The sequence below is a fragment of the Nothoprocta perdicaria genome, unplaced genomic scaffold (assembly GCF_003342845.1).
Source record: "Nothoprocta perdicaria isolate Ctin4 unplaced genomic scaffold, notPer1 scaffold_322, whole genome shotgun sequence".
In the NCBI taxonomy this organism is placed as follows: domain Eukaryota; kingdom Metazoa; phylum Chordata; class Aves; order Tinamiformes; family Tinamidae; genus Nothoprocta; species Nothoprocta perdicaria.
This window is the reverse complement of record NW_020455558.1, coordinates 151,852-162,353: the sequence shown is the minus strand read 5'-3', so window position 1 is coordinate 162,353 and position 10,502 is coordinate 151,852. Positions and strand designations below refer to the sequence as shown.

The window sequence follows — 10,502 nt, the reverse complement described above, 5'->3', positions numbered from 1 at the left end:
TTCACAACTTTTAAAAGGGTTTTTAGTTCTCCCTCTCCTGCACACTCCTTAGAAATTTGCCTGCCAGTTATAAACAGCAGTAGGGAAAATTATTTCCATATTATTTTGTGGGTCATGTAGCCCTACTAGATGTCCCGTGTCCTCAAGAAATTTCAGCTAATATTAAACACACAGTCACACAGAAAACTGTAAATAATACTCTGGAAGATGCTAAGAGCCTGAACAGGCTCCCTAGGTGGCAGGTAGCTCATGTAACCCTCGTGAGACCCAATTCCAACTTTAAGTTATCATCAACAAGCTTTTCTGGTATTATCTCTGAGCTAAAGCAGTCATGGTAACGATGCCATTTTTATACCCAAAGGATCATTATTTGGCTGTTCCTCCTCAAGCAAACCGTGGAATGAACTCAAGGACACTGAGAAAGCTGAAAAAAAGACCTTCTGAATCCATTCGGTCTGGTTCCTCCTGTGATGACACGTCGAATAACGAGTCTGCGGCATGTGCTGACCTCAAAGTACGGAGACTTCCTTTTTAAGCTTTGCCTTTTCCCCGCTCTCACCAGGGCAAGTTCTTCTCCATCTGAGGCTGACACAAGGCACACAAGAACAGGAGAAGGGGAGGAAAAACTATCTGATATCCAGAGGACAAAAAGAAACATTATGGAAGAGCCTGAGAATATCCCTAAACCAGCTCCCCGGCGGATCTTCCATGAGAGACAGAGGGTGACCCGCCTGCCTTTATACTTGGAAGGTTATCTGTCGATCCGGCATCCAAGACACCAGGTAAGGCGACACTCCCAGCAGTAGATGCATTTAAACATTTTGGCAAAAATCTGTTACCATGAGCTAAAGACTGGAGGGAGAAACGCATCCCAATTCTGCCCTATATATATAGTTGCACTAGGAAAAAAAAATCTAATTTGCACTTTCAGACATTTCTGTTCATGGTTCTTAAAGAAAGTAAACTAAAGTATGCAATGTAACCATCAATATCACCATCGCCCATTATGATTTACTGCTGTCTATTGAAATGCGGTCCGAGTGTGACTGATTTCATAGCTAACACCACGGTAAAGGGTTAGTGCCATATTTTTGATATCAAAAGCAACGTTTGACATGGTAGTGTTGTTCTGATGCATCCTGTGTTTACTGGAAAAAAAAAAAAAGTCCGTGATTAAATATCCAGTGACACCGCACATACCTCAGATACCTATTTTTTTGTTTGTTTGTTATAGGCTGATCCTTTAACATAAGCAGACTAACTAGAAAAAAAGAAAGTACCTTGATTTTTTGACAAAGAATATCCATTTAAGACCCAAATCCATAAATGCCTTCGTACTTTTCTGTGTGTTTCTGTGTGTATATTTTCAGAGCATGTCCTTAATGAAGTTAGTTGTTTTTGTTAGTCCTTGACAATGACGATGCCAATGACAATTCCTACACTTAGGTTACAAAGTAGTCTTGCACTTATCCTTCCTGCATTCTCATCTCTGTAGAAACAAAAGCACAGAGATGAGAAAATGTGAGTTACAGAGGCTAAAGATGGACATAGTCAAAGGACAAAAATAGCAGGGTGCTTCACAAACACCAGAACAAACAGGTTCCACAGAAAACAGGAACTCTAAGAAACAAAAAGCAGCCAAAAAATGTCTGCAAGCATTCAAAATTATTCTAATGCACTGCTTTGCTCTATCTAGCATGAGAATACCTGCATGTTGAATAAAGCCCCTTCTCACATCACTTTATTTATGTGCTTTTATGTAAAAACATCTTTTTCCTGAAGATTCTGAAGATTACTCCTTCTGAAACATGTTATTTACTACAGTAGAATAAGAAACAATACCAGACCAGAGCAATAACATATAAACAATCGAGACAGGCTTATGTGAAATCAGAAGAACTTATTAATACGTATTTCTTAACTAGATCTGACTTTCAAGAAATACCATGTTACTATCAGCCACCTCCAATCTTACTGCACCTTTTTGAAAAAATAAAAGGATTCTGTGGGCATCAGTTTTGCAAATACATTATTTTAAATATCCACAGATGTCTTTGAGTAATGGCTAGCTTCAGTTTGTATAGGGCTGTTACAAGTACTAGTCCCTCCTGTGGTAATCATTCTGCTGCCTAATTTGACAGAAACTACCAGAAAATCTAGTTAGGAGTTAACAGTGTAGAGAGCAAGGATCACCTGCAGGCTACCCAAGGGAAAAAATATCTTGTTTCCTCTAATTCATACAACCTTACAGTCTTGAAGACTTTGTTTTTCTCTATTTCTGTGAAAATCTCTGATTTTGTGACAAAAAGAAAAATCAAAGGAAAAAAAAAACCAAAAGATAACAAAGCAAAACAGTTAAGTAAACTGCAAAACAGAACAGAGCACCTGTTTTATATGTTTGTATTCCCAATTCATAGTCCCATAACAGATAGATTTTTCAGCAACACAAGAAAAAGAAAAAAAAGTTTCTTATTCAGGGCATGATTGTATTAGGGAACATGTATAGCAGTGGGTCAGTCATACTTACTATGGCGTGCTGTTAATTTACAAACACCATAACATGTAACTTAAAGAGAAAGTACATAAAGTGTTTCCCATTCTATGGCACATTAGGACACTAGAACACAAAGCCAGGAGCCTGTGTATCTTTCTAGCCATCAACAAATTGGTTAATAGCCTTTTTTTTTTTTCTCTTGCATTGCTTGCAAGTATATCTTCACTCTTCAACGTTCTTTATAACACTGATATAAAAGCAAATGGTGACATTTTATATCAGTACTCTAAGCGTTTTGTGGGAAAGGAAAAGATCATCGTGACAAACAAACATTTCCTCTGTTCAGCAGGAATTTGAAGTGAATTGGGCAGAGCTCAGAGGAACTACGCTCTTCTTTTACAGTGATAAGAAAGCCCCAACAGTGAGTAACATACTATCTTTGTGATTATGCATTTGATGGACTGCACCTGTTATATACATGAAGTAACCTTTCGGTACCCCAGAGACTTCTCTGCATTCTTTTTCTCATCTGCAACCAAGCAAGTAGTGTCTGACATTGTAAGGAAAACACTGAGATTAAAATAAAAAAGAGAGATACAAGCAGCAGCTTACTGATTTGTCTGTTGAAAAGAAAAATAAAGATTTTTTTGGGCATCTGAGCTGTAAATGTAACCACAGTGCTCCATAATGATGATGAGTGTGCTTTCCTCAGGTTTGCAAGAGTATAATACGGCTTCATGTGTAATAGGGCATTTCTTTATGCAGGTAAGGAAAAAGTGCTTGACATTATCAAATACTCACGTGGGTCTGGTGGGTTTATCATGTCAGGAATTATGAAGACCAGAACGGGAAAAATCCATCCATGGTTCACACATACAGTGATGGGCTTTGAGCTGACTATGGCAACTCAGGAACAAGACCTCAACTTTACAGTAGACAGTTCTATAAAAAGGTCACTTCAGCATCCAACAGTGGTCAAAACAACAAAGCAAATGCTAGGAATTATTGGCAAGGGAATACAGAATAAGAAAAAAAAGAAAAGATCATTAGGCCACAGATTGGAGTCCAGCCTCTAGGCCCTAAAAGAACGTGTCGCTCATGCCAGTTTTGGTGATGGGCAGCAAAGAGGTTATGTCCTGGTACTGTACATGACATAAAAGCCTTCCTGCTAACAGGAGAGCTACAGTAGCTACTCAAAGCAGAGACAAGTGGCTTGGGTACCCAGGAAGTACATTGTTGCTGAAAAGAGCTTTTGTAAGCAGGTAGCAAGGGCTGAGCTTTAGCATGCATGTCACTGACCCTTAACCCAAACTCCAGGAAGGAAAAAGTCTTAACATGTTTTCTGCTAAGCCAATTTCTTTGGAGAACAGCTAGATTTTTGGTGAATATTCCAACTTACATTATTGCTCTTTTTTCCCTCCTTAGTACTCAAAGAAATTAGATATAGCATCTTTGATCTCAGTAACCAATACCCATCCAGATGAAAATGGCTTTGCACAGTTCATCCTGATGCTGTTGAATGAAGAACTAGAACTGAAGGTAAAAAAGGGAAAGCTATCATTTGTGAACCCCCCAGTGCTTTGCTGTATCCCTTGCTGAGCTCCATTTTAACATGGGGGTACAAGCTGCCTTTGTAGCCTCAACATGTGCAACCAACCTGCAGACAGAGAGTACCCAAAGGCAGTTAAAGGCAGAGGGAACTAACATTAGGGAAATTCTCCCTGTAGGCGTTAGAGAGTTTTCTCGGGAGTATTTGGGAATATAAAATAAGAATTGGAAAAGAAAATATGTGAGAGAAATCAGGAAGATACACACTAACATATAATCCAGATGCCTATAGATGCCTATAGCCAGGGTCATCTGTAAAACACTGAAGAGCAATAAAACATCTATCCATACCCCCATCCAGAAGCCACAGTGGTTACAGTACTCACAGACCACTTAGAAAGTTTTCTGCTGAGCCCCATCTATCTCCTTAGCTTTTTCTCCTGTTTGGATTCCTTTTACACCACCAGAGCCCACCCTTTCTTACCTTCTCATATCTGAAATTGAAAATGGGGTATGAGGGAAGTGATGGGCTTCAGGATGTGAAATAGGCTGGTAGGGTACTTTTAAAGGGATGAGGGCTATGGGAGTCTCGCAAGTGAAAACACGATACAGTTTTTTGCTGCAGCCATTCTTAAACTGTCATTTTCTGTTCTCTCAGGCAGAGGACAGTGAACTTGGGAAAGAATGGAAGGGTTTTATTCTCACTGTAACAAAGGTAGGGAAGAGCTTTGTATCTTGCTCTATGTCAAAAGTGACAATGAGGAGTTTTTGTCTTTGAGCCTGCCACCAGTTGGCTTCCCAAGCCATGTAGTTTTGCTGCTAAGGTGTTTGCACACACTAAACTGTTGGGTTGGTTGCAACCACACCTAATTTTTTTTTCTGAGGAGGTCAAAATTTAAGATGATTTTATCCCTGCTCATCTGCCATGGTATCTAATAGTCAGATCTCAACCCACTGTTTAGGAAGACTTTTAGCAAGTGTCTGTTCCCTGGCAGAAAAAGTTGGTATTTCCCACAAGCCTTGCCATGGCACTTCAGAAGTGACTAAACTTAACTGCTGTTTCCATATTGTTTTCCCTCAGAGCTGCTTTTATTGGATAAAACTCACAGCATTTTGCCAGCCAAGGATTTTAAAATGAAAGGAACTAACCTGGGTCATGCCAGTGCTAGAATTGCTTATTTGCTTCAGTCTCTTTAAATAGCTAAACTTTTTTTCTCCTCTTTCCTAATACATGGGGAGTCAAAAGTCTCATTCACATGTTAAAAAAATACAATCACTGATAATTACTGTGGAATAACTATTCCTTAATAGTTTCATATGAACTCCTTACACAATATCTTCTTAGCTAAATGTGCTTTGAAAACAAAACTCTCATTGATTACTGCCAGGGGGAAACCAAATGAGATTTCTAAGTGCATGGCAGCTGCACTTAGAAATTAGTTGTGATTGACACAGAAGCTATTGATCACAATGTTTGCCACCCTTTCATTTCCTTTTTAACACTGGTGTTCATTTTCAGATGTCAGTGCCCCTGGATGAGTCGTTATCACCTAGTCAGCTTATGAGAATGCATGAAGTGCTGGAGAAAGAAAAGAAAAGAAGGATGGTGCTTAACGACCATTCGAGCGCATCTGCGGATGAAGAAAGCTCTCCTCCCAGGAACTATAGCAGTATATTGACCGCTATGCCAGCGTAAGCTCTGAGCTATACCAATCCCAAACTGACCAGAAAGCCTCACTTTCTTCTTTGAAAACATTAATTTCCTACAGAGGTTTAACATTCAACTGTTGTGCAAGGGTTGTTTGATAGTCAATGATGCAAATGTCCCTTTAAATCTGATTCTCTGGAGATTTCCTAAGGGGAAGATTATTGTTGCAGCTTTTCTACAATGCATTTTTGTTTGGAAAACAGTGGGAGTGTAGCGTATTGCTCTTCCAGAAGAAAATACTGATTCTTTTTGAGAAGTTTAACTTTAATTCTGATTACACATCTCACATTCTTGGCAAGGCTCTAGAGGTCAGCACGCCTGAGCCAAAGGTGCCATTTTCTCTTTGAGAAAGCCTTTAACTATATTTCTATAATAGCCTTGTTCAGCAAGAGTCTTTCAGGTGTCCTGCCTATCCTGCCTGCACAAGCCTAGGTCTGACAGGATGCATTCCCGTGGCGGTACAGCTCATAAGGACAGGGCCTTGCTAGCATTTATTTGTGCTGTTCCTCTCCTCTATGTAGGTGTTTCCACGCAGTATCCCGGCAAGGAGCGATAGAGATGTTAGAAAAGAACCCTTCATATGGGAATTTGATCCTGCGGCCTGGCAGCAGCAGTAAGAACTTCGCAGTCACCATTCGACATGTGCTGGAGTAGGTTGATTCCACAGTATATCATTCCAGTCTTAATCACAAAGAACACAGTCTTCATCACAAAGAACAGTTTAAGAGTGCAACAAACCATACCCCTTTGTAAACTGAACAGATCAAATGGAAATGTTTTTAAGCAGTAACTTAGTCTAAAACACACAGACATCAGAACCTTGTAGCTTTAGCAGCTTGCTTCAAAATCAGAACCCAGGAAAAAACATCTGCGATTCTCAACACTCCTAAACTAGAGCAAGGTCAGAAAAAAATAAACCCTTCGGCCAGACCTAGGGAAATTACAAAACAGATCTACTACTTCTGTAAAGTTGTTTGTAAGGACAGCACTTATTCATCAAAAGGGATTTTATTCCTGGCTGCACATTAACCTCCCTTTTATTTCTTTCCAGTGCCCCATTCATAAAGCACTATAGAGTAATGACCAAAGAAAAAGGTTTTGCCATTCAGCTGGAAAGACAGGTAAGTGAGCAGTTCTTTTGCTGCAGATTCTTAAGTGGGTATAAGAAACATCACAGAAAATTTGAAAAATCAGAATAAATTTTTATGTCTTGCTAGTCTAACTAATCTGATCATGAAGAACTCTTCTGCTGAGGACAGAAGACCTAGACAAGCAGAAAAAAAACACGCCAGCCTTTTCTGTCCCTTTTTTTTTTCTCTTTTTTTTTTTTTTTACCAAAAATAAAAGCAAACTACCACCACCACCAAGATTACTTGAAAATGGCTTCAATTCTTTCAACTCAAACTTCAGTAGTAAGCCTGCAAACTGACATCTGCAAAAACACTGCCAGCAGGTTTTTGCAAGCTGCAAACTGTAACTCACCCAACGTGTTTTGAGTGCAGTGTTTTTTTCTTTTTTTTCCCCCCATGAAACAGGTGACAGTGTCGACCCTTCACGACGTCATCGATTACTTTGTGACCCAGACCCGACGGCACTTGAAACCCTTTGTCATACCTGCAGATGCCTGCACTCTGCAGAGGGCTTCGGGTCTCGAAGGTAAGCTAGCTGCTGGAGACCTGCACAGGAACTAGCTCACTGCAGCACTCACAGACACAGAAGCAGCACGCAGGGACCCTGCACTAGACCTAAACATGGGTTTTTTTTCCAAAGCTCCTGTTGCAGGAAGGTTTTGTTAGCCTTAAACCAACAAGGCAGTGCTGCTTCTGCCAGAGATCCTTCTGAAACACGGAGAAGTCATCACACAAATAGTTCTCAAAGCAGGGAAGTACAAATACAAATAACCCCACTTCCTACAGAAAACTAATTCCTAAGGAAAAAAAAAGTTGGGGAGAGAGAGAATGCACTGCCCCAGTGAAATATGATGGAAAATACTGTCTTGCAATGAGGAAAACAACACTTGCAGGTCAAAGTGCAAGGAACTCTCTGTGGCACATCCCTGTAGCGTGTCAATGTACTTGAAACAATGGTAACATCCCACAGGGAGAGCAGAGATGCCTCATAGTTGCTGGGGCTTTAAGCTCTGCCAGAGAAATCTGGATTATTTTCAACTAGGGGCTCCTGTGACAGCATTGGGGCAGCAAGTGCCTGGCTCTTAGCATGGAGGTGCTAAAGTAGCTAGCAGCTCCACTGTACGAACAGGGTATGTGCTAGGCAGATGTACTCTTTAGAGTTCCTTATACATTTTAAAAGCTTTAATTAATTGCCCCATCTCATCAATATATTCACCAGAACAAAACCTCTACCCTTGTGCAGCCCCTAGACTCTTCAGGAAAGAGTTTTATATGAAGTGAAGTACTAAGACTTGGTTCTTTCTTCCCTCCATGCAGCTGTGCCAACTCCAGTGCAGGTGCCAACAGAAACCAAATGGGAAACTATCCCCAATCCAGGAGAAAGACCACTCAGGGCCCCTGTTCCTAACCACCAAGTACCACCGAGTCAGGAATATACTGGCCCTACATCAAGAGCATCCGGAGCAACAAAGGGTGAGGAAAGAGCAGCTTTTTTTCCCCTTTTACACTGAAAGCTGTTTTTAAGAGACAAAGTGAGTGTCACAATATTTGAAGGTTAAGGACCTCATGCAGCGAGTCTCACCACTCGTTTTAGACATCTATAGATATCACCATCATAAATATCACCAGGACCCGTTTCTAATGGCCTCCTTCATTCCAACCCAAAAGACTGGTGTAAAACTCAGGCTTCTAACAATGCGCTATGAGTCTTCTGACTTTCCCTCATCTCTGGTTATTTCCTCTCTGCTCCCATTTTAAGATAGTTCTGCACCATGATGTTATGCTGAGTGTTCATTCTCTTGGGTACAGAGAGACAGAAATTGGAGGAGGGCAGGTTCTCCAGGGCAGGGTGCAACTTTTTGAGCATACATTACAGCCTTAAGCATAACCAAGGCCTTCTGCCACTGCCTTGCCCTACTCCACAGCCAGATGCAGCTACTTCTTCTTTCAAGAACCTAACAAAATATTCTAAGGTTTTCTCAACAGCATAGAAACCACTTACAGTCCATGAGCTAGCACCAGCCCTACGGTGTTAGGGCAGACAACTGCAAACCTGCAGTGGAAAATGGAAAGTTAGGGCGACTGCAACACCTCTTACAGGGCATTTTCTCGTTCTCTGGTTTTGAGATTTCTCCCTCTTTCTCTCCCCTCCCCGCTTCTTCTAGAGTCTTCCAGAACAGAAATCAAGAAAAGAACAAGACAGAGGCAAGAGGGGCTGGAAAAGGCATGAATCAACCCAAGAGTGCTGCAAGCAGTGACTCTCAGCAAGCCTTTGAGAAACACAAAGCCGCTGGAAAGGAGGGTGGAAAGGAAGCTGGCCTTGTTTTAGCCTTTGAAAGCCCTTTGGTCCAATTAAAAACAAACAACAAGCAAACAAACAAACACCAATCAATCAAACCCCAAGATTCTTCACCTGGTGGAACGAACGGAAACCACTTTTATTCAAATCATTTTAGATCCGTACAACGAAATTCATAGCCAGGAGTGCAGGGCTATTTTGAACCTCAGCAGCTTTTTTGAAAGTAGAAAGGGGTGAAAGGTAGGGGGAAGAAATATTTCAGGTTCACTCTTATTGAAATCTGAGGAAGAGAATTTGCAAACACCTCCCAAAAGCTGTAAGCAGTGTGGGTGCTTGTAAAACGGAGAGATGCTACCAGATCCAGAAACCTTCACGAAGCATTTGCTTGTCAGTATTGCCTCCTCGCTCCTCCCAAACAAAGGGGCCCCACTAGTGCAGTCTGTTGAGGAACAGGGTGTCATGAAAGAGAAAAGCAGCATCCCCAGAAGTCTGCAGGCTACTAATTGCTTAAAATCAAAATGCCACATAGAAAACAGGCTGCCAGTCTTCCTCAGGTAAGCTACTGCATTATGATGAATGTTCATTCCCAGCTGCTTTAAGCAACCACAAGTCCCCAGGTCTCAGTAACAACCACCTGGGAGCAGCAAAGTCTGCCCTGGCACCAGTGTCCTACCCTGCTGGCCAGCTGCACCTGTGTCGAGGTGCTGTGTCACAGGATTGCTGTGGCCTTCCATCAAAGAGCAGCTCTGTCACTTCCAGCGTGCAGCTTCCTCTCATGCAAGAGTTTCCCTGCAGCTACATCCATCTGCTTTAATAAAGAAATAAAGGATATCACTTTATATTCAGAATTTTCATATACTGGTATTGAGCAATTTTTTGTGTGTGTGACAGTACAGCTTTCTTTTCTCAAAAATATTTAGTTGGTGAGGATGGGGCTGCTCCACATGAATTAAGTTAGAGGCACAGCTTTTTCTTAACATGAAACTGAAACTTGTATGTTACTGTGGGAAGTGAAAATATTGCTTTACCTTGCCTTCACTGTGCAAAGTGATTCATTTGCTAACAGGATAAATAAAAAATTGGGTTTTTTTTACTCACTAGATGCATAAAGTCTTAAATTCACCTGAACCAGGCTTTATCTATGAACAAAGTCTTACTAATGGCAGCATAATGTTCACACAAAATCTCCGTGGCTCTTTGCATGAGGAGACATGGAGATTAGCTGTGGAAAACAACTGAGCTAGCAGCAGAGTGCCTAGTGCTTTATATGCACAAACCTTGCTGAGATTATTAAGAGCTGTGAGAATTTAAGGAAAGTGGAAA

The 10,502-nt window shown here is 41.1% G+C and overlaps 1 protein-coding gene across 1 annotated transcript; it reads left to right on the top strand.

Moving 5' to 3' along the window:
• The first annotated feature begins 272 nt into the window (after window positions 1-272).
• STAP1 (signal transducing adaptor family member 1) lies at window positions 273-9,110 on the top strand. The gene is made up of 11 exons (XM_026043156.1): window positions 273-453; window positions 563-782; window positions 2,841-2,915; window positions 3,920-4,033; window positions 4,701-4,757; window positions 5,562-5,734; window positions 6,272-6,400; window positions 6,802-6,871; window positions 7,286-7,406; window positions 8,198-8,353; window positions 9,046-9,110. The coding sequence occupies exons 1-11, from the start codon at window positions 332-334 to the stop codon at window positions 9,108-9,110; spliced, it is 1,302 nt and encodes a 433-aa protein (XP_025898941.1). The 5' UTR covers window positions 273-331.
• The last annotated feature ends 1,392 nt before the right edge of the window (window positions 9,111-10,502 follow it).

Excerpts from the sequence above, each read along its gene's own strand:
- STAP1 (XM_026043156.1), top strand. The coding sequence starts at position 332 with ATGGTAACGATGCCATTTTTATACCCAAAGGATCATTATTTGGCTGTT. Across the intron at positions 783-2,840 it reads TCCGGCATCCAAGACACCAG|CAGGAATTTGAAGTGAATTG; the intron begins GTAAGGCGACAC and ends TCCTCTGTTCAG. Across the intron at positions 6,401-6,801 it reads ACCATTCGACATGTGCTGGA|TGCCCCATTCATAAAGCACT; the intron begins GTAGGTTGATTC and ends ATTTCTTTCCAG.